We start from the raw sequence: 24,211 nt of genomic DNA on the forward strand, positions 1-24,211 counted from the left end.
TCCACCACAACATTATTTGAAACTTTTGACATGACTCACCGGGCTCCAAGTCAAGCTGGCAGAGGTACTGGGAGGTGCTGAGGGTGACCACCACCACGCGGTGCCTGAGGATGTCCTCCCTTGTGGGCATCTGGAAAGTGACCTGTGTGCCAGAGATGAGACAGTACTGCTGGACCACTGGATGAACTGTCTTCACCCAGCGGTTCCTGAAGTATACCCTGGAGAGAGAGAGAGAGACGAAAGGAGGAACATCAGGAGAGATACAACCCAATGTGTCTGATATTTGACCACCTTTGCATCTTGTTTGGGTGTATAAATCTTTATGATGAATGGAATAAACACTGAGTGCTAGTTTTGATTCACATACATTGTTAAATTCTTTCAATCCATTAGGTCATTGCGTGAAAGAATATTTGATCTGCAAAGCCTCCCAGAACCTGCTTTCTATGTTTCCTACATTTCCCAGAATTACTGTCATTTATTGAAGGTGCAACAGGACTTGTAGCTGCATGGTGCGGTGGTTTTAAAATATTTTTAAAACATATTCTCACATTTACATCTTGTATGCTTTTCTGTTTCACTTCTCACAAGGTAAGCTAGTAAGTATTTAACATTTTAGAGGGACAAGAAAAGCATCAAAAGCATTTCAGTATAATGAAAAGTTTCATTTTAACAAATAATTGCATGAACTATTTTACTAAAAGGTGGACTCTTTCTCCTTCAAGGTGTAAAGAGGAAAAATGTGCTTGGCTTCGTGAGAAGTTCTTACAGATTGCTTTCTGGAGATGTTGGTCAGTCCCTTTCTGTACTGAGGTCCTAAATATTCATAAAAGGTCTTTATTCTTGACTGAGTCCACTTATCCCGAAGGAGACAAGGGAAGATAAGAGAGGTTACTACAGTGATTATGTAGGAAATCACACTGGAATCCATTGAAATCAGACTGCCCACTCTTGTGAGACAAGTCATTTGATTGCCCATATGGTCCCTAGGCTTTTGCACGCACACGCACACACACACGCGCACACACACACACACACGGCCCTGGTTGCTCAAGGCAGACATTGCCTTCCTTCCTGTGTGACCTCTGGGGTTGCCGAAATGTGATTAGAAGTCACTGATGCAGTGTAAGGAAGCTATGTGTATACGTGAGAGTGTGTGTTTGTTGCCTCCAGGTGGAGTTCTAACAGCAGAAGAGTTCTCCAAAGTCTGCAAATGTCTGCCCATCGCTCCTGTGGGGCGAAAACAACCCAGCCACTCAACTATCTCTGTATAATATGGATGTATTATTTGGACTGCAGGCTTTCCAATAATGGTAATCCAGTTGATGTATAGATGAGTGAGTACCACACAGATGCTCTCAGGCTAGAATCATCTCAACCGTCACACACTCTACAGCCACTGAATACAAAAGACGTAACTGAATGGGAGTTAATGTGTAATACCAGCAATTGAGGAAGTAGAATATCTTTTTCGCATTCAAAGTCTGAGCCAAACACTGATACAAAATATGTTCTCTGGTATATCAATTCACTCAACTGACCTGTATAGGTGTAATGTTTCCTTTAGGACACTAATGCATATTTTAACTGTTGTGCACAGTATGCGTGCATACATAAAGCAGATGAAGCATGTTTCTGCCCTTAGCCATCACGGTTTCTTGAAGCAAGTGTGCTTCCATACCTGAGAGGTCTGGCATGTGGATTGCCTGCTTCAACATAAGGATGAAGGTAGTCCTTAATGTAAAGGTCAGCCGCACTGTTGGAGTGAGTGCAGATCAGGACCCTGTAGAGACAAAAGAGAAAAAAATGTCAGACACAAAGCGTGGAACACTGTTGCTGCAATCTTCAGTGGAAGAGATCACAAAACAATGGCACATAGAGGCAAAAGTGTGGACATTTGTTGTCGTTGTTTGGGGTGAACTGACCCTTGACATCCATTTCTTTCTATTTAATTTGTATGACTGGAATATAAATGGTTCTTTCAAATGTCAAGCTGTACTTCAGGGTTTTGATTTTTTATCATAAATGGCTTCTCTTCAGAGACAAAGCATTTGAACGATAAGGTCTATCATCCCATCAATCTATTTCATTTTGCTAAAAGCTTTGAACCAAATATTAATCTCTCATGAGGCTGATCAAAATGAATTCATAAAAAAATGCCCCGTTGCTCAACATACTTACACTTACGTATACATACACGTACATACTATCAAACATAATCTGTAAAGGAAACAAATTATATTTCTATTTATTCCACACCATGTAGATTAACAGTTATAACAGCAAATACAGTCAAAGTCTTCATCATTGCAATCCATCATTGTAACAGTGTGACGAGCAGGCAGCACGAGTCCAGAGGGGTCAGTTCCCCTTGTCTTAGCTTTTAAAATATCTATAATTCATCCTTAAGATGGAATATTAAATGTATTCAGAGTGAAATGAGTAATGAATATTACATTGCTACACATTTTTCAAAGGCCAATTTTTCTTTTACATTATATACAACCCTCTCTCCCTTATTAAAACACAAAATGTTAGCTTCTGTGCAGGGGACACTGTCCGAGGTATTGCATTCATTTTTCATAAAGACAGAGGAGCAATTTATGTACTTGTGCTACATTGCCTTGCTTCTACCACAACATATTGCAGAATTTCCTGGGGGTATCTGCACACAGTGAGGGAGCTAACTAATGATGAAAAATGCCAATGCAGGAAAATCTTGCCATGTTTTCTTGTTACAAAACACTGTGTGGCACACTGAAGTGACATAACTTGATTGACCAGATTATGGTTTGCATGAACATCCATTCCAGCTCAGGAAATGTGTTGATAATCAAACTAACCGTGTGCATGGACCACAAATGAAACAAATTCGTCCGAATGACCAGCACTCTTTGCCCTCAAGTGATGGAACATGAACATTCCTAAGTATACATGCACACAGTACAAGCACGCACGCGCACACACCCTAACCCTATCTCAGTCTTTTCTTCAACTTTTAATGTCAAACCCAAGGCTGTCACTGCCCTGGAGCTACGACCCAAGCCACTGCACAGCCCGGCACCCCCTGCCACCTCGAGCACGCCCTCTGACTGACTTTCCTTGCCATCTGAGGCTTTTTGACTGACGCCAGCTTTATGCACACAGACACACATACACCTGCTCATTGCCACACTCCCTTTGCTTCCCTAAAAACACTCCATCATTTCCGCTAACTAACACAAACGAAAGCACAACAACCGTTAGTGGCCTACAAGTTCAAAGAGGGAAGCTTGTCTGGTATCAAGGTTGTTAATGAATTCCCAAGATGGTGTAATGATTTTCAATATGAGGGCTATAAAAGCAGGAAAAAATGTTTTAGTTGTGTTTAAAACATGGAGGACTGTAGTGCTGCTGAGTTGTATAACATTATACTGAGTAGTGTTGGGTACCAAGCTCAGATACTTTTATGGTACAAACCCAATTGCTTTGATACGAGAGAGTGTGAAAAAAGGCTTTGTCATTCAGTACCAAATTTCATGTCTAAGGAGTAAATCTCCTCACAATCAGTGAGCCAATAAGAAGCTTCCAGCATGCTTGTAACTAGATCTAATAATGCTGGCAGTCTAACATTACTTGTTGTAGAGGCATGCAGGAAAAACCAGATTGTAGCTGCCACTCTGCCACTACCCTGGCCGGATGTGCGCTGGCGAGCGGTGATGCTGAATCAGAGGTTACTGCTGCCTGGTAATGTCTTTGCGGCAGCGTAGTGCCTACATACAAACTGCAAACAGTCTTTCTCCAACACCAATGCAAATGACAAAGCAACATTATTATAAACAGCTTTGAGATACATTACTGTACTGACCAAAATTTTAACATATCCCTGATAATAACAGAACCCCACCCTTTGCCACGCCTTGGATTGGATAAAGACTTTCTTATGATGAGAAACACAAAACAAGTAGGGTGATATACAATATTTGTTTAAAAGTATTATCCCGTTCTTGTAAAAATAGAGAAGATCAATGAATATCAACAAATGGCCAAGAAAAAAAAAGGAGAAATTAAAGAGAAAGGGGGTTTGGGGTTGTAAAGGAGGGTAAGGAACTGCCTCCCAGTAGTTCAGAGGTCAGGTCCTAACAGAGGTCAAAAATTCTACAACAGACCTTTGGAAACAAAAGACAAGAGATAACAAACAAACAGACCTGCTGTGGTCCTGGCGGAGGATGTGCTTGACAGCCTGTGCCAGGGTGAAGGTCTTGCCGGTGCCGTAGGGCCCAATGATGAGGATTGGGGGCAGTTGAATAGTGACGGGTGTGGTGATGGCCAGGATGGCCTCTTTCTGCTTGGCATTCAGACGGGGATCCAGCTGCTCGTCCCACTGCCTGAGGGCGGAGGGAGGACGTGAAAAATTATTAGAGGAAACACAAGACCAACTTTTAATGAACTCACAGAATTAGGTTGTGTTTCGTGTTATCTTACCGCGGCTTTTGGTAAAGAATTTAAACAAAATATTGTCTTACAAACATGTAATAGCTTTTAATATTCTGTTAATCTAATTGACTTCAGAGAAACAGAGCTAATGTGAGAAAGAAAAATTCTTGCACAGAATGACAAGAATTGTATTCACACTACAGACTGAAATTGATTAGGGCTGCTTTGCCAGGGAGAAGGTGTGGCGAGTGGGATATCTGGGAATAAAATGTGAGAGACTGAAAAAGCAAAGATTCTTAAAAGACATGGCATAGGAAGGAAAGGAAGTGCGAGAAAGAAAGGCAATAGGCTGGAGAGAGGGAGGTAGAACAAAATCACATTAATCAGTCACTTAGTCTTTGATATGTACATGTACTATACTTTAACTATACTCGTACTTTGAGGGTCCGTCGCACCTTTGTGGAAACGTTATTCTGTTCTCCTTCATATATGTGATTGTTTGTCATTGTCTCCGTTTTGTCATTGATTAAGGTATAGGTTGGACATAAACAAGTGGTAAGAGCAACTCGAGCGAAAATAATGAATAAGCCAAATTCCCTCTTTTTTTCATCAAACATCCATGGCGACAGGCATGGGTACCTTCCCCAACAACACTGGCAGCACAGAACAGACAAAAACATACTGTGAAGAGGAGCGGTCCATATAAATTAATGTCTGTTCCAACAACACAGATGGGTAGGAGAGAGGAATGCATATGTGCATATTTGATTTCATACACATACTTGTGACAGTGTGAGTAGTGATTGTGTGTGTCTGTTTGTCTACTTGCATCATTGTCTTCATTATGAAGACTGCATCCTCTAATGCTGTGAATCCACCAACACCAATTGATTGTGCTCCAACTGAGACATAGTTGGGGGCAGAGAGACAGCTCCATGTTCCTGTGTGTGTGTGTGTGTGTGTGTGTGTGTGTGTGTGTGTGTGTGTATGTGGCAAAGGTGGCTGGACGAAAAAATCAACCTTGTCTGTTAATATACTGCATTTTTGCATCTAAACTAAGAAAAAAAGACCTTTAAGGTGTCTAATTAGGACACTTTAGCTCTCAACCACGGACCGGAGTAAGAGACATGGCTCCTCATCTATTCCAGTAATGCTACCACAAAAAGTAAAAAAAACTCAACTTTTGAATGCAACTGCGAGCCTATTTACACATTTTGCCACCATACATGTTACTAGTGGTTGCTGCGATACTATAATATACCTACCAAATCTAATGATTTAACAGCTCAAAACAAGAAACTAGGGTATATTGTAAAATAGCCATTCCATGCCCATCTTGCCACCACCTGTTTTTAAGCAGGTATCCATAAAAGTTTTAATCACAGCATTTAATGTCCATTAAACATTTTTAGAGTTTGGAAAGAGTTTCAATGAACTTAGTTTATTGTTAAAATCAAAGACTGTCAGTATCAACAAAACGTCCGTAAACTGCACACTGAACTAGGAAGGTGACACTAGGCAATATGGTTACTCACAATTGTTTAGAAGGAGGTTTTACATGTCACTCCTCTTCTTCTGTTTGTGCCCAATCAGAACCAAAATAATGTGATGTTAATGTTATATAGTGCCTCATCCTATAGACTAACCTTAATCCACAAAAACAAGACGCAATGCTTTTATTCAATGGAATACTTCAAAATATTTTGTGGTGCCATATTTGTCTTAATGTGAAAACCTACAGCTTTACAGCACCACCACTTGGAGTGTATCCTCCTATGCAATAATGTTACCACCATAAAGAAAGTCTGTGCTTAAACTTCCACTAAATTCACTCCCTGGCCCACATTTAATGAAACACCCACACTTATCCAAATTCCAATTAAAACAAAAGTCTACATCAATCATGTTGTGTAGCCTAGATAAAGCAGCAGCCTTGAAAATCACAGGGGATTATATTTGGCTCTAGTCAATAAAGATTACTGCCTCGCTCCCCTTACCTGTCCAACTTCAGAGAGCGATATCTAAAGCTGTAAGCAGCTGCCAGCATTTCAGAATAGCTTCCAAGTCAGCAAGGCGAAGGATGTCTGGTCAACTCTCAAATTGATGTGGTGTCCCCCTATGTCAGGGTATTTGTCAAACTTATATGATGTGCAGGTATTAAGGGAATTTATGTATAATGACTGTGTTTAGGATTAACAGTATTTACTATGCATGAATGTGTGCAAACACCTTCCCTTCCTTTTAAAAAACTACAAATGAAAGTTGTAGCCTTTATTAATCAGATAATTGCCTATCATCACTGTTCATCTGTGATATGAAGGAAGGTTCCCTCCTTCTGCACAGGGCAACGTGAAACACTCTGACATGTGTGCAAAGATTTTTTCCCCTTTGTTTGTTTGCATTTGGCTTTTTCCAGCTTTTAAGGCATTGATGTATCCCAGAGTCCCCATTGAATCAACGAAGAAAGAGAGAGAGAGAGCATACCCGACGGAGGTGAAAACCATAAAATATTGATGGCTTCCTTCAATGCAATTTCTGAATCAACCTTCAACAGTAAAAAGTGTGTGTGATTGTGTACATGATAGAATACACACCTGTTGGGGCTCCATGGGATGGTGGGAACAAGGCCGACATCAGGAAAAAGGATGGTATTATCTTTGATGCGATCCAGAGCATAGTGCATCTCACAGAGTGGCAGTCTGTTCAGCTGGAACTGGAGCTCCACCTGATACAGAGCAGAGGCAACAACACCAAGAGCTTACTGGGCAGCCAGTCCAACAAAAAGTTTGTTCATCCACTCGTCTATCTCCATTCACAGGCAGAGGATATCATGCTATAAGCAATACAATGTAATTCAATCCAATTTTCTCAACCATCCAATCAAGACCACAATATTTCCAGCTGCTCTAAAGCTAAATCAATATTTAATGCAACCCTTGTTTTTTGGAGATGTCCTTGAATGAAGCCCAACTAAAGCAAATGTAATTCAGCAGGCGTGATTTAGAAGGGCATACATAAATACATGTATGCATCCACCTGTCAAAAACACAGAAATGAAAGAGCGTCTAGAAAAATTAGGAATAAAACTTTCATTTTTTTGGCCAATAGCATCGACACAGTGAATCATGCTGGTGTCAACGTGGATGGAGATTTTTCCCAGTGGGAGAGACTGGGACACTGGGCACCAGAAGTGACTCTAGCAATATGTTATACCATGTTTAGTCTAGCCACAGGTGAACAGGTTGAACAGTATTGTACTGGGGAGCTTTGAACCATTTATGTTTCTATTTAATCCCTTGGTTTAAACCAGTTTCATGTAATCACTAAGAGTTTGTTTCCACTGCTGGAGGGCCTCGTCATCATGCAGACACACACAGGCTCCTAACAGGTATACTGTAAAGTATGCAGTGCTATTAGGGAGCAAGTGTGAAAATCAGAAGGAGAGAAGTAAAACAGGGATAAAAAGAAGTGTGAACACAGCAAGGAGGAAAGTGGGAAAGAGAGACAAAGCAAGAAAGAGAAATAAACAACGAATACATGAGCAGGACGGTCTGAGATATGCCAGAGCGTGAAGAGCATGAAACTTCAAGGCTTTGTAGAATATTGTAAGCACTCACAGAGGAGATAGGAAAATGAAATTGTAGCAGGAACAGTGTATGCAAAAGAATAAGAAGATTATGCTCCCACAGTGATAGGATGAGGGTTGTTTTGTTAACTGTTAACACAGCGCCTTGCTTCATCTGCCGACGCTCAGGCTGGAGGGGAAGAATATCAAGCTGAGGCTGCTGAAGGCAGAGTCATTCAGTAGAGGGAGATTTCTCAGAACCTGAGACAATCGGTGTAGGCAATGCATTTAGTCACACAGATGCACAGGTTTTCCTGGAAAGATGGTCCTCTTCTTCCCTGTAACCCTTTGTTAAAATGCTAATCAATAGCTGAACCTTTAACCCTCAAAAGTTTTTCAAGGTCAAAACATCTGGGTGGAAAGAATTGTGATCTGAATGCTGACTAAAATCTCCTGATGTGTGTCAAAATTGCATGTATTTAGAAATCCTATCATATATCATGTCAATATGCTAGTACTATTTAGAACCAGCAGGACACCCTGGTGCAGCCCATACCTGTATTTCTCTGTCAGGCAGTAGTCCCAACTCATCACAGCAGTCCTTGCAGATCCTTAGGAAGATGTAGTCCTTGGTCTTCTCCTCGATCACAGCCTCGTGGACTCGCTCTTTGACCCCAGGAGGCGGCTGGCTGCTGAGCCCCTGACAGTTCAGAGGCAGCAGCAGGACTGAATTTACCTTGGTCATCACTAGCCGTCCAGCCAATGTGTCCTGAGGTGAGAAAAGAAAACTGTTCAGGAGAGCTACCAAGCGGGCAGGCACCTTAGGGCTCCAGGTGCCACACATAAGTAATTACAGTACTTAGGAGTGAAAAGGCAAAGACCAATGCCCCAATGCAACCAATCCATTTACCTCAGAAAGTGTTTCAGTGAGTTTGAAGCGTGCAAAGAGCTGTCCATTCTGGGCATACTTGGCTCCAACAGAAATGCCGGTCAGCATAAAGCTGGTGACTAGCTGGAGGTTCACTTTGATGTTAAACCTGGGGTTGACAAACATGGATATTTGGTTATGCTGTTGCAGACCTCTAGTTTGAGCATATCAATGAATGTCAAAAATGACAGCAATAGCGCTAATGTTTTTGAGGTATTATCGATAAACTAGCACAGTGTTGAGTGTAGTACCAATATCAAAATATGTTCTCTTGTGACTTCATGTGTATCCTTAACAGGCATTTTAACCCTGGAACTATTCTGCTTTCCAGCAGTTCAACCTTTTGCCACAAAACAGAAGCTGGTCTGTACTCTGCTGAGCACTGCTTTAAAATGGATAAGAGAAGTCCTCTTGCATCCCACATGCGCGCCTCAGGCATTTGAGCATTCTCTGAGCTTTGATCAACGACAGTAACCCACTAATGACCTGCATACCATTCACTGTTACTGACAATACATTAAATATCAGCTATACACTGTTTTAGTGAATGCAGATAAGTGATAGATAGTTGATCACTTGGCAGCAGGGCATTACTTGTTAGCATGTTTGTGCATTTGCCACTGTGAAGGCCAGCACAAGCATTTTTCGCAAGATCTGAAGTCAAATAAAACGAAAACAAACAAAACAAAATTGCAAAAAGTAAATGCTTGCTTAGCATTAACTTAGTTTGTAAAACGCCTTACAAATTCTTCAAAATGTAAGGTCACCTAAATTAAACATCACGGTAAGCTAAAAAGCAGCCAAATTATTTTCAATATAATGGTAATTCAGAGAAAACCGATCACTGGCACAAAGCGTATCTATGCACAAACTTAGTGGAAAATTGAAGCACTTTGGGGGAAAAAATATTCACTTCAGTTCCAGATTGCGCCTCTGTTCTCTGCTGGATTTGAAATGATGAAACAGGAAGAAATATTGGTGATAAACTCTGACAGATGATTGACATACGCAGATAAGATAACACATTTTGTATTTAGTTGAAAACCGCTGGTGTTACACAATCAAAGGCACTCTAGAGGTTACTTGTTATGGTTTTGCATCAGCCCTCCGGCAATACTCTCAGAGTGAGAAACATTTAGACAAAAACAGACAGCAAAGCAGTCTTGGTTCTACATGAGTCACTCCATGTTCACTTTAGATAATCAGGTGATGCCTCTTGACCTCCTGATACAAGTGGGACGATGTCACTCTCAATGCAAGAGAAGAGAGAAATCTTGTGTGAGAGAGAGATTTCCTTAAGTTATAGAGTGCATTTAAATGAATGAAGTAAGCTTTTAACAACTTTATGCCATTTGCAGATCCCATGGAGGGAATCCACAGTCAACCGGAAATCTCCTGTTGAAACTCAATCAGCCACGAAAAGTATTAGAGCCTGGCAGAACATAGAATTAATAGGTAGAGAGATTATTCATATGCACATGGGAAAGGCAGCAGATTGCTAAGAACATTTCATACTGCAGGTAACAGAGAGGAATCCATGATTTAATTCCTTACCGAGTCAAATGACAGTGAGTCACTAGACAAGATCAAACTAAGATCAAAGAGGAAAGCTGAGACATTTAAAGTGGGGGGAGGGCCTAGTGCACTGCTGTCACTGAATGTGGGATTAATCATTCACTGTGAATTCACCTGCAATTAGCATTACGCTTAGTTAAACCAGTGGCTGCCCTTTAACAAAAAAAATTGGCATCCATTCTAAGGGAGGGGAGCACTTATTGTCCTCAACTACCTCTCTGGTTCTCTCTCTCTCTCTCTCTCTCGCTCTCTCACAAAGCAGATTTACAATGAAGATCAAGCCTGACACCTTGTGGTAGGTTGAAAACTCACAACACATAGTATTTACACCTCTCAACCCCAGACAAGGGCTGTGTTTCTATGTATGCACTGTAACAATGGCTATTTATTCCAAAGAGTCCGATTACAAATGATTATTATGTAAAACATTTTCACATCATAAATATATTGTAAAACAAAACTGCATCAAAACCATCACCAACTGTTTAGTTGTTGTCCTGCCAAGTAAGGCGAGACTAGTACAACAAGCTTGAAACTATATTCTTGAGGATAATCTTTTTTATTTGTAGCTAAACTACTGACAAGACAGGGGCTCATTATCACCTTCTTGACTATTCATTCAGAAATGCAACTGTATAGTGCAACTTGACTTGCATTTCAATTTTGACAACTTCATTAAAAAGCACCAAGAAAGGCTTGTAAGTGAACCTTGAGTTAAGATATGTCCGTCCGCTCTGTCAGAGTCAGGTTGTACCTAACATTAGTTCTTGCTGTCAACGCTTCAGAGTGGTAAGACAGCAAGGCTAGGGTTTTAAATTAGCATCATATGTAGGACATGTGCAGTTATACATGTATCAGATGTGACCACACACTTATCCCCGTAAAAACGTCTGCGTCACGTTCTGGCTGCGGTCCGGCTTTGCTCCGTCCTCAGCACGGTTGTAAAACCCACCAGGAGTGTTTCAGAAGCATGTCAGGCACAGGGCGTTTTGTCTGGCTGATTAGTTGACTTGCTCAGATTTTATTGATTTGGTCATTTTATTGTGATTTTTGTGCTTCTAATGTGTTCAAACAACTTACGTTTCGTATTTTGTTTGTTTTAAATGTGTTTCTTGTGTGTATTTCCTGCTTTGTTGTGCTGTAGCCTACAGACAGCAACTAAAGTGAAATTGTTTTTCCACATCCAAGACGAACCTCTCGTCGAATGTGGTGTTGAAAACCCCTCTGACCAGTTCATGTCTGGGCTGGTGCCAGCTCCGAAAATAGAACTGGCGTGTACCTTTAGTGGAGTGTAGCACCGAGCCGCCTCTGGGACGCGCCGCGGTGGGTTTTAAAGCATTAACCAGAGTGGGTGCGATCAGCTCTGACAACCACAGCGCAGCTGGAACGCGACACAGATGCCCCCAGTGGATTTTAGCCTTTAGAATTCTTCTTGAGGCACAGTACAATCAATTTTACAATATTGCTAAAAAGGACAAAAACATACTAACATAGTTTTTCAGGGTTGGAACAAATAAGCCCTGACTTGTTTCCGTCAATGGAGAATTAGGATTTGTAGCATGCGGTTTGCAAAAACCATAGGCAAAACAAATCCTACAACGCTGTGATAAATCTTTTATACCACTTTTTACCTCACACTTCCTCACATGAAGGCACTCCAAATCAGAAATTTGCAATATATTCATTATGTTATACAAGGCACATTATGTAAAGCCTGCATTTGTATATATTAATGTTTTAAACATAAAAGTTTAAAACATTGTTTCCTTTGTGTTTTATTTAGTCTATATTATTTTCTAGTTCAATTTTATGTTCAAATATTGCTACTACATTGTTAGTATATGTTTGAAATATCAATCAATGTTGTCAAACTCAGAATCTAAGTACAGTTATGAAAAAAACATTTTTATTATTCCAGAGGAAACCATGAAAACTTATTTATACTTACTTGCTAACTTCCTTGTATTGTGCAATCTCTTCTATGTAGAGTAGATCGTGTAGTCGGGCCTGGTAATTGTCTTTGGTCAGAGTCTTGTCCAGGACTGACTGGGTGAAGAGCTGGTCGGCCGACAGTGGGATCTGATAGCGGGAAAGGAGGCTGCGCTCCAGGTCAGCCATAGTTTCATTAGGAACGAACTCTACGATGGTCTTACAGGAAGAGTCCCAGCGCTTTGCAGTCATCAAAAGCTGCTGCCTGGCTGCCATCAGGTGTTCTAGGTCTGAGAACAAAGGACAAGAGGGTGGTTGAAAACACTGAAGTGCTTATTTACCAATTGTGATCTACGCATAAAATAAGCATCTTCAAAGATTTATTCTACTTCAAACACCATAAAAATAGGGGAAAAAAACACATACGTTTCCGGGCATATTAGAAAACAATCACACGGATGTAAAACTGTGTTTGATACGCAGTATAATAGATGCCTCAATACATAATATTTTCTTTAAAACATTCATGTCCCTTCTCAATATCATTTTATATAGAATAACAAAAAGACCTCTTGATGACGATGATGATGATGATGATGAGGATTGCTTTTAACATACCTTCAATAGAGGCAGCATCCACCATGATCCGTTGCATCAGCACAGGCTCTGAACCAAAGTCAAAGACAACGGTCTGTCTGAAGGTACCGAAGATTTCTGTGCTGAAGCCCACTGCGACCTTGTAGACACAGTGGTCCAGGCCATTGTCTGCTGCCACTGTCAGAACAGCAAAGTTTCATGTAAACACATTTAAATCTACTGTAGACAAAACAAGAGAGAGATGTAACTCCAACATTAGTTCGGATAAAGGGAAACTAAGGAAGAAGACAGACTGCTATTTACACAAATTTAATTTAAATGCTGTTGACCAATGCAAGATAGAGTCATCACTGAATGAAAAACAAAGACAAAAAAGTTAAATCCCCAAATATCCCATTTCTGGTCATGAAATTGGAATATATATATGACATACCTGCTGTCTCCTCTCCTGGAGTCCACTCTTGGCAGCCGTTGGGAACAGCTTGTAGCCGCTCCCCAGCTGACACACCAGTGATTACGAAGTGTGGTCGGTGAGCATCGTAGAGCAAAGCGATGCGGTACAGCTTTCTAGCCGGCTAGTCGGAGAGACGGAGATAGGATAATCATTCACATGATCAAAAGATGATTAGGACCAACTAGCATTGGCATATGTACAGTGCAGAATACTGCCTTATTTTCCCGTTAAACAAAGAATGCATTTGAATAAGTAACCATGCTCGGTATTCAACACTTCATCCTACCTTGCACAACAAGGAGAAGGTCCAGGAGTGGGAGGATTTTTTGGTGGTGACGGTAACAGAGAGGCTGGAGCTGGTTTCTACATTCACTCCTTCTAAATACTCACTTAGCTGGAAAAAACAAAAACAAAGAACACGAGCTTAGACAGAATCTATCACTACATATTTATTCAGAGACCAAAGTTCATCTGTATCACATACTGTGCAGTAATTAAATGATTTAATTTGTAATTAAATGAGACTGTGCTGAATGGGGGGGCAGCATGGTGGTTCTGTGGTTAGCGCAGGTGCCTGACAGCACAGATCCTCTGGCCTGCAGGTTTATGCTTTGAACCTTGAACCTTTCTGTGAGGAGTTTGCATCTGTTCTCTCCAGGTACTATGGCTTCCTCCCCCCCTAAATTGTGAATGTGAGTGTGAATGACTGTCAGTCTCTATGTGTCAGCCCTGTGATTGACTGGTGACCAGTAACCAGTCCAGGGTGTACCCCACCTCTTGCCCAGTGTCAACTGGGATTGTCTCGAGCCACCCCGCGACCCTTAAAGCTAAGCGATATAGACAGTGGATGGATAGATGGATGCGCTGAGTTAGTTTGCTACTACTGTGTGAATATGGTGTAAAATTCAGGTGTCTCCTTACTTTAAGTTATAAAATGACAGTGTGCCAGCAGGTGTGTATCTATATGCAACCTTGACTGGGGAGCAGATAAACTACTGAACTGATATATCTAAAAAATCACTTCTGTGCTGGGGTAGTTTGTGTGTTTGTACAAAAGCTGTTTGCTGAGTGGTACAAGTATGCTGGTACTGCACCTACTATATTTACAAGGAGGGGGTTAGGAAAGTTTGGAGAGGCTTTTAATAAAAAACAACATAGTACCGTACATACGTTTGTGACCTCTTCTAGGGAGTGAACCCTGACCTCGGCAAAGTATTTTGACAGTTTTCTATTCACTGAGTAACTTAGGGGCTTGTATGTGCTCACCACTCTCTCTGGGGAGAGGGAGTTCATCCACTTCTCTATCAGGGTCTCCATGTAGTTCTCGGTGAAGTGTTTGCTCTCCTGTTGCTGCTTGAGGCGGATGAGGCGTGACGCATAGCGCTTCTGCCATTCCATCAGCTCCTCCTGCGAGTGGGCTGACGTACACTGGGCCCCGTACCGACACAGCCCCTGCTCCAAGTACCTTCAGCAAAGACAAACTGTGTGCTGAACTGGTGCTAAAACAAGTAAGCAATTAATCAACTAAACAAATAGTGTGTGACAATTTGAGCTAATACCAAACATTTGCTAATTACAGCTTCCACAGTGTGAGACTTTGCTGCATTGCTTTGTTTCATAGAATGGTAAATTCTGACTGTCAGACAAAATAAGAAAAATGAAGATGAATGTACACATGGATCACTTGTGTCAGGCATTAGTCACAATTATATATTTACAGAAAAAAAAAATGTTATGCCAAAACTGTATTTGTTTTGTTTTTTTAATCCAAAAATTAGGTGTCTCAACATGGCCAGAAATCTTTAGAAATAGCATCTGACACAATCAGGAACAAAATGTCTCTTGCGGACATACAACATTTAATAAAAATCAAAGCTTGACACAGCAGCAGGAGCAGCAAATTACGCTTGTGGCGCTGCAGTGGGACAGATCAGAGGACCATGTCAGACAACTCAAAATCAAAGAAAAACTAAAAATCAGAGAAACTTCACAGGATGAAGTCTAAGGCTCAGCAGATTCATGGGCATCCTTCTATACAAAGATAAAGGATGTCTACTAATGTTTTTACAAGAATTCCTTCAGTGTGAAGAGATGAAATTGAAACTTAAAGCAGTTATATATCAGTCACATAACAACATAATGCCTGTCTTCCACATCTAGAACATTTTTCTTCCACAATATTCTGGATGAGACATAAATTCTCCATTATTCACACCTGTGTGCAAATCCCCAAACAGTGTGCATTACCTTTTACACAGGGTGTACTCCTCACTGCTGGTGACTCCTCGGGGAGGAGGCCGGAACTGCCAGCCATCTTGGACTTCTGTCAATACACACAGCCAAGTGGTCAATACGACACTGACAAACGGCTTCAAAAACATTAGAAGACGGGCTTCGGCCAGCTTGCAACCTGCTGTGCTCCAGCTGCCAACTGGCAGCGTGAAGACTTTCTAAAGATAAATCATGTCTACTGTACTTTAATATATATGGATGCTTGGCACCGAGAACCAACTTGAAAGAAGTATTAAAAACCAGTCATGCAACAGATTTGCTCACCTTCTTCCTGGTCATCTGTGTACTCTGGTGCCATCTCCCTATTTATAGCCTACAGAGACAAAGATTGAGTGGGGTGGGTAGAGTTGGGAGGGAGAAAGATTATTACTATTATGTCAGCTACTAACATAGCCATACAGTACAAGCAGTTGGACCACGGGACTTATTACAGACAAATGAGTAATAAATCCACAACAGCTACAAGCTAGGTAGAGGAGCACAAAATAATTAAGTTAGTGTTGGAATCAGGCCATTAGTCATCTTTACGACCTTCGCCTGCCTGCATTAAATCGTCAACTGTAAAACCAACAAGCACCAAAAGGCCCGAACAAAAGACAGCAGAAAGCACATGAGCAAGGTTTGCAGTCCTGCAACCAGAGGCGCTTACCTCGATTTCTGAGAAGAGCATTTTTAATCTGGTAAGGTCTTTCGCAACAATGCCATTCTATGAACGAGGAGAAAAAAGGATCATTACAACAACGTACTGTAATTAGTGCTTTCAGGACAACATAAAACCCCCACTTTGGAATAAACTGACAGATTTCGCTTGCTGTAATAATGTTTGCCATTTCAAGATATTTAAAGGCAAGACACAAATCAATCACCATCCCAGTATTTAATAGCTACACCACACGAATCTGAATATTTGCGGCTCTGCCGTGAAACTGCTATGCATCAAAAAATGCCCATGCATTATCTAGATAGAGAGACTGCAGTTTATATGTTGCTCTTTCAATTTGTCACTTCAGTGGGTGGATTTCCTGCCACTAACGACACCAGAAATTAATTTACGGTGAAATGCGGTGAATCTTCAGGGTCTCAGTGGTGATTAGGAAGGCATGTTCTGGTTCAGATGCATTTTGTGATTAAAAACGTGCAAAACTGGTGTATTGTTTCTCTAAAAGCTCACGGCTATAATCAAGAAAAGGCCATGATAAAGATGTTCATCTGTCCTCTGACCCTTCTGAACCTGGAGCAAACACTGTTCTAATGCATAGTGTAAGCATGCAAATTCAACTGAATGTTTTTGACTTTTACACTTGTGAATTTTTTTAAGTAACAAGGAATCTCAAATATATATTACTGATCATTTTCTGATCCAACTCCAATGAGCACCCGTGTCAACTTGCAATGCAAATCCCAGCGGAGCTTCTATAGCATGGTTTTTAAATGCACTTATGGGTACACGATTTGTGTCGCCTGATTGCTGTGAAGTACGTTTAGAACACGCTTGAAGTGTGAATGAAGTGTCGCTCACTGATTGAAAAAAAAAAAAAACAAACAAAAAAATCTGTTGGCAGTTGGCTTCATCCTAACAGCTGTGTATCAAATGAAGACACACTTGCAGGATACTACCAGGGGACAGCTAAACTACACTGAGTGAGGTGTGCCAGCACCAACCTCAGCCAAGATGAGGTGTCAAATAAATAGGAAAAAATGGTTTTCTGCCTCGTCTAGTGTTTCCATTTTGATTCTCCCTCCTGTGTGATGTAATGCTTTTGCTGAGCAGTTTTATCTACTTTTAGAATGAAAACATCAAATTTGAGAGTGAGCAAAATTTGAGTCCACGCAAGTTTAGTTTTACAACACCTGGGTCGACATTAAAATACCGGAAAAGGGAAGACAAGAAGAAATTGAGGGCACACTAAGAATGGGAAGCTTAAAATGTATGGAAAAGTATCCGTAAAAAAAGGGGCAGACAGAAGAGCGAATATAATCATCCCAAACTGTCAGAATAATGTTTGTGTGTGTCTCTAAAAGGGACAGAGAGAGAGGGGGAGGGGCAGCCTGCCAAGCAAACAGAATTGTCCCCACTTGCATACAATTTTGGATGACCTTGGGGCCAAGCTCAGCCTTTGAATATGTGCTTGTGACTTTGAGTCAGTGTGTGCTTGTGTGTTGCAGAGGGCAGGAAGAGGTTGCAAACAGGACAGGAGTGGAGTTGGAGGGGGCACCTTGGCAGCAAAAATGGATGGTGACGTATGAAGACAGCAGTTAGGATTAACAAAAGGACGGGGCAAGTCAGACAGGGGGAAAAGTAGAACAACATATAACCTGCAAAGAGTCACCTCCTGTCTGTCTTTAACATCAAGGATGTAACACAAAGTTATAGGTGGGGCACGACACCTCACGTGTTTGTCGACATTAATTTTCATGTGGCCCATTTTCAATCCAGACTTAAGCCTTGTAGAATATCATCCCATCATCGTGTTGGGACTTTTCATCAGTACTAATTTACTCCACTGTTGTGGCACACTTTTTGAATGAGCCTGAAACTGTTTTTAATTTGTTTTTGATAGGCCATATATGTGTGGCCTACATGACAAAAATCACCATAGCTTTGCAAGGACAGGACAAGTATGCACATCTACTGCAAAGGCTCTTCCAAAACTTGATGCTATTATATATATGGCAGTGAGCAACATGATTGTATTTACCATTCAGTAAACTGTATCAGATATTACTCGAACATCCCAGATCACTGTGAATGTCAGACATGTTTATTAATATCTATTTTATTCATTCTATTTATTTATTTAATGTTTAATATCTAAACCCTTCTCATGCCCTGAGAATCTCCTGTGAGCTTTACTGTCTTTTTGGGAAAGAAAACCTGACCTCAGCAGGCATAACAGCTAAGCCATATATGCACTTTAGCATAACACAGACAATGTGTAGGCGGTCTGCGTGCATATACTGTATACATGGTTATTCAGTCATACCATTGGCTCTCCATACAAGGCTTTGGAGAGGATGCTGACCACCTCCTGCAGGCTGCCATCCAACAGCATAGAGCGCAAGCTGGCCTGTAGCGAACCATCTCCCCTGGCCATCTCTTCTGCCAGGACTGGGACAGGATGAAGAATAGAGGGAACAGGTACGCAGGGAATGAATTCAGCACATTCAGTTCGGTGTCTTCCACTATATGTACCAAGTTGTTTTGAAGTCTGCTCTCGAGAACATTGCAGCTTACGATCATGTGAATTCAATGAAAATGTCAACTTCTATGTATCTTATCAGGATGAAAGTCAGTATATTGACTTATATTTATTTCTGACTTGACGTAATTATATTAACCCAAATGCCACAAAGTAAAAAGCTTTGATTCTGGAATAAAATGATCAAAAACATTCTATTTCGTCTGCTTCACTGACCCCAGTGGCATATTTGGTCTGTCGCTGGTTTAAAAAAAAAAAAAAAAAAAAAAAAAACTGTATACAGTATCATCAGATGGTTCCAATTTGAATTCCTACTCACCATGTTTGCAGTCTTCATCTGCTTCATCATAGTTTTTCTGTTGGCAGAGGGAAAAAAAAAGTAGAAAAGCAGAGGCCATAACAAATGGGAATACTGTGTGTTAGAGGGTCAGAGTTTCATGAGTTCCAAGAATGGCTCTTTGCCTCGCAGCGGAGTTCCTCACACTATCATTATGGAACTTAAGTAGTTTCATAATCTTAGGGCTTAAGTAACTGGTGTAATTTTAGTGCTCTGAGAAGATAGCATACCAGTACCATGGAGGAGGAAAGTAGCGTTTATTGTTCTCATTTCCAACCTTTTCTTCATGGCAATTTACCCAGTGATTAGAAGTACAACAGGGGATTTAAAACACAATTATCAGCCTATGTCATTTCAGCGACATGTACTCGTTTAGGGATAGAACAGAATGATTTTCCATTTAATGTCAAAATTCTGACTTTTATAGTTCTCAAAGAAAGGAATCCCTCCCTCACCCTGGCATAACTATGATTGGTATAATGACGCATGGAAAGAATTTAAGGGCCGCAAGGCAAGAGGGGAGGAGAGAAAACAGTGATCATCTCAGAATATAGGTTGCATGCTTGCTCTGTGCTTTTAACAGCCATCATCCTCACCAGCTGTAGGAAGGCCGCAATCCGGTAGAGCAGGACACGGTTGCGGAGGGGTCCGGCGGTGGCGGCAAGGGATGGAGGGCTCGGCGGGACAGGGGCACCGGAAGATTGGGCTTGGGGTGCAAGGACCACAAGGGCGTCCGTGCTGTGGCTGACTGCTGCCTCGTAGTCCCGCCTGGCTAACGATCTGCTGGCTTCTTCACATGACTTCTCCGCTCTCCTGTCCGCCATGACTCAGGGACAAAACGTCTGGATGCCGAAAAAGACAGAAGAGAAGCCATCATATGAGCATCACCTTTTCTGAGAGGGGTTGGGCAGTAGGAGAAAAGCATCCTCATCTTTGTCTATAAGCTGCTGTCACCCCTGATTAAAGTGAGTAAGTTTGCAGTGAGACCTAGTTGATTATATGGTTAAAACCATAAAGGGCACATGTTGGAGTCCAGACCTTCACTTATTTCTAGCATGCAGTGGTGCAAGAAAGTGGCGACACAAAAAATAGTTTTAACTAGTAAGGTAAAAGATATGAACTCTGATACAGAGATGCTGTGTGTTAAAAAACACTGTCTGTCATTTTACCTCCACTTCAGCAATACCACTGGTGAAAAACAAAAAAACATTCTCTCTATTGTTGCTCATACTGAAAATGAAGACACGCTTTCCAAACTCCCTGCTACAGTTCAAGGCTGACACTACTCTCACCGTGGATTACACACCAAAATCTGTGCACTACAGAAACATAACGGCAGCCTACAAGGATTATTCTTCTTTCCACAGGGACTGACATGTAACAGAAAAAGTATTATACTGTTATCATCAATGTTTACATCTAAAACTGGGATATTTACACCTTTTCTCCATTTCTGTATCCATGGCTGTGGGCAGTTTGTATCAAGGCAGTTTGTTTCTTGTTACCTCGAGCATGATAGCTGGCTGTATGGTATGTAGGCTAAGAGTAGATGAGCAAATAGGTCACACTTAACATCATAGTGACTATTTCTACGTATCAGGTTATACAATGTGAGAAAATAAAACCAACAGTACTCCCACACACATCTATCAGTCAAACACATCCTTATTTTTTGCTTTATTTTCCAACTCAACATTGACATGTAATGATTCTTGTTGAAACTTAATTGTGGAATACAATGCGTCATTTTTAAGAACTTTAATGAGTGTATAAGAGACATGTAAATACCTAAAATGCTTTAAGGTTTTCAGACATCTTGGCACAAGCACACTCAGAACAAAACCTTTCATAAATGCTTCACGGTAGAATTGGCAAGAAATTCATAATAACTTATATTTCCCCAAAACAGGGATTAATAAAGCAATTTTTATTATTGCTATTTCCACATTTTTCTGCAGCAGAGAGAGTGTGTAAAATGTTGAGACAAAGGGAGACCAGACAAATAGACAGAGAGCACTCCTCTCTATTTCTACAGTGGCAATATCAAAACATTACAAAGCTGTAATCCTCACAGCCAGAAAATAATACAAATTCACTGATGGACATAAGTCAGTCATTTGTGGAATATGTCAGGGCCATGAAGGGACAACCTGACGCCCTTTCATCCTTGCAAGGGTAAGAAATTACTTGGACCCCACATGCAAAGGAAGTCAAAATGGAAACATTTATGAGATAAATAGTGTAATCATCATTCCAGGGCATTAAAACCAAAGTGTCCAAGTGAGTCAGCGTTCGAGTCAAATAGGAGTTGTTCTTTGAGACCATTAAGGAACAAGATGAGCAGAATCTGCCACACAAAAAATGACTGAATACATGATCAGTTGCTGACTAAATTCTTAATGTGGAAAGGGTCTCCCTCCCTGCTGGACTCATGGAGTACGGGTACTTTGAATTCTGCACTGGTACCCAACAGTATCCTTTTTCCGTACTTAACTTTCTCTGTGATAACACAAATGTAATTTCAGTAGTAAGATATAATTCCAACAACATTTATTTAGAACATTTTTTACACCTCACACAATAAAAACCCTCATTGCAGCAAGCACTGACTGCATCAACATTTTGAAAAGTGGAACAATTGATCTAACGTGAATCAGTACTCGGAAGTTAAGACGTAATTCAGATTGTACAGTTACAAGTACTGGGTTCAGTAACAAACCTTTGTAGTGACTTACTAGTTATCACTTGTGACTACGGCTGGGTTTTTTATTGACTTTTTACAGTATATCACAATGTTTTCAAAGGAAATATAGGATGAGACCATATTGTCTATATTAATATAGCTTTACGTTGCGTTAAAACACATAATCCTATCCTCCTGTAACACTGTGCCAGTATTTGCATCTGTCCTCTCTCTCTCAGCCTCTGTGCAACCCCGCCCCCACTCTCCTCTAACGGCGCCTCAGATGTAGAGTAGTACGAGCAGTAAGCACGTTGCTAACAACAACACTGGCTATCAGAGGGGGTGTGTACCATAGTCAGACTGCGAGGTTTGTGACAGTGAATGAGAGCCAGCTGAGAGAGCCAGGGATGTGTTCAAGTGCAGCGGCGTTTTAAAAAGGGCACAGCTGTTTTCACGCGTTTGAAATATACAGCTGCAGATATTAATAAAATAGTTTGATGGAAAAGTATTTTCTGAGTCCACGCAGGTGCAGCAACGTTTAAACATTTAATTACGCAAATCGCTATTAAACACAGGTGACCTGCCTCTTTCAATAAAAAATAAATACATAAAAGAAACCATGAATTTCATATGACAGAACGTGGCATGGGTGACAACTGCATCACTCTGGCCAACTTCTCTGTGGAAGAGAACAGACAGCAGCTTCTCTTCTGTTTTAATAAACATGCTTGTGACATCTCTCATGTGACTTTGACTTACAACTGAACGCTTTGCTCACTTTGTATAAGAAGATGTGACCCTTTGAGACATATTTCAAAGAATAAAAAATCTGATGTAATTTTTTTCCCTTGCATTTCCTGTAGTCTTTTCTTTGCGTAACATCTCAAAACTTGAACGCCATCCAATGTTATGCTATTAATAACTTACTATCTAAAACCAAGCATGTATGCATATGAGGTATGGGTTTTAGACTGGGACAAAACCAGTAATTTGAAGAATTCATCATGAGTTCTGAAAAACATCCAACTCTTTTCTGGCCTAAAGAAAAGGCGTTTTGTGGGTCAAAGTAAGCAATGTGGATGTCTGCCTATCAACATTGAATGGGGCTCCTCAGAGTGGTTCCTCTCACAATGTTCATCAAAACACATACCCTATCCAACTGGCTCCAAAATCAGCGGTCATGTGAGATGCCCAAAGTACTGTATGAGATATGTGTGTCTATCATCTCAGGCTCCAAACGCCAACAACAGTGGAGTCAACAGTCTGGCCTCATCTGACTGCTTCGACCAAAAGCATTATCAGGACTGATAATCCAGAATATAAGGGCTTTGTTGAGACTAGACACAGTATGGCATGCTGGACAGTACACAGAAGGAAATGGGTAGCCACAGAGCCAAACGGTCAACATCAACTATGTGCCAGTGGGAACAAATGCCAATATACTGAATCTCTACTTTGGACTGTAATTCAGAGCATCCACTCTAGGCACTACACTGCCCCTATGGTTTAGATAATACACTGACGGGACACACTGTATTGGGTATATTATAGGTCAATACCTTGTGTGTCACCTAATGAAATAGACTGGCTGAAATTCTTATTAAGTATGTGGATCCACTCAAATGTGTGTATGTGTCAGTGGTATGATTTCTTAGTGCTTTCCTCTTAAAATGTCTGCTGAGTTTTATGTATCTGACACAATGCACACAATTTAAAAGAATAAATGTGGAGTTTATCCACACTTCACAGGGAGTCATGTCATAACATACATTAAACTACTGTCAAACAATAGAGCTAAGACTGGACTTTTAAAGTCTTTGCTAAAGACACCATACACACATCATTTCCAGCTTAGTGGGTAGTCTATCACAAATTTGGACAATGTCTGCAGAGCCAACAACAGGCCATAATGGACCACCAGCATCCTCTGAAGTACACCCGCTGTCATCTCCTTTAAATTACAATTGTGTGCCTTTTTAAAGAAGTGTGTGTCACTAATAAATTTGCGTCTAAACACGATCATCATAAGTGTAAGAAGGAACAGTCTCTCGTCCTGTGTGGAGGAGGAGGCTGTGTGTGGTTGTGGGTGGTGGTGTAGCTTTTCACCAACACGCAGTCAACAGAGGCAAACCTCCACTGAAAATCAACTCAAAGTCAACAATTGGAACGTGTGGGAATTAGCATCCAATAACCTGAATTACGTCTAAGCCATGAAAGGGCCACCGCTTAACCACT

The 24,211-nt window shown here is 40.9% G+C and overlaps 1 protein-coding gene across 4 annotated transcripts in view; it reads right to left on the reverse strand.

Annotated features, from left to right (window-relative positions):
- helz (helicase with zinc finger) overlaps positions 1–24,211 on the reverse strand; it is a 56,058-nt gene that overhangs the window by 28,800 nt on the left and 3,047 nt on the right. For all 4 annotated transcript variants that reach the window (XM_070856162.1, XM_070856161.1, XM_070856159.1 and 1 more), the window contains exons 2-18: positions 19,890–20,135; positions 19,276–19,312; positions 18,741–18,865; positions 16,406–16,462; positions 16,021–16,069; positions 15,712–15,787; positions 14,731–14,929; positions 13,751–13,858; positions 13,444–13,585; positions 13,032–13,187; positions 12,433–12,703; positions 8,892–9,018; positions 8,538–8,750; positions 7,011–7,141; positions 4,188–4,367; positions 1,682–1,783; positions 40–218 (exon numbers count right to left, since the gene is read on the reverse strand). In XM_070856162.1, coding sequence (XP_070712263.1) covers positions 40–218; positions 1,682–1,783; positions 4,188–4,367; positions 7,011–7,141; positions 8,538–8,750; positions 8,892–9,018; positions 12,433–12,703; positions 13,032–13,187; positions 13,444–13,585; positions 13,751–13,858; positions 14,731–14,929; positions 15,712–15,787; positions 16,021–16,069; positions 16,406–16,462; positions 18,741–18,865; positions 19,276–19,312; positions 19,890–20,117 — 2,380 coding nt within the window. In that variant the 5' untranslated portion in view covers positions 20,118–20,135. The remainder of the gene's footprint in view (positions 1–39; positions 219–1,681; positions 1,784–4,187; positions 4,368–7,010; positions 7,142–8,537; positions 8,751–8,891; positions 9,019–12,432; positions 12,704–13,031; positions 13,188–13,443; positions 13,586–13,750; positions 13,859–14,730; positions 14,930–15,711; positions 15,788–16,020; positions 16,070–16,405; positions 16,463–18,740; positions 18,866–19,275; positions 19,313–19,889; positions 20,136–24,211) is intronic.

This window comes from Pempheris klunzingeri, chromosome 3, assembly GCF_042242105.1.
Source record: "Pempheris klunzingeri isolate RE-2024b chromosome 3, fPemKlu1.hap1, whole genome shotgun sequence".
In the NCBI taxonomy this organism is placed as follows: Eukaryota; Metazoa; Chordata; class Actinopteri; order Acropomatiformes; family Pempheridae; genus Pempheris; species Pempheris klunzingeri.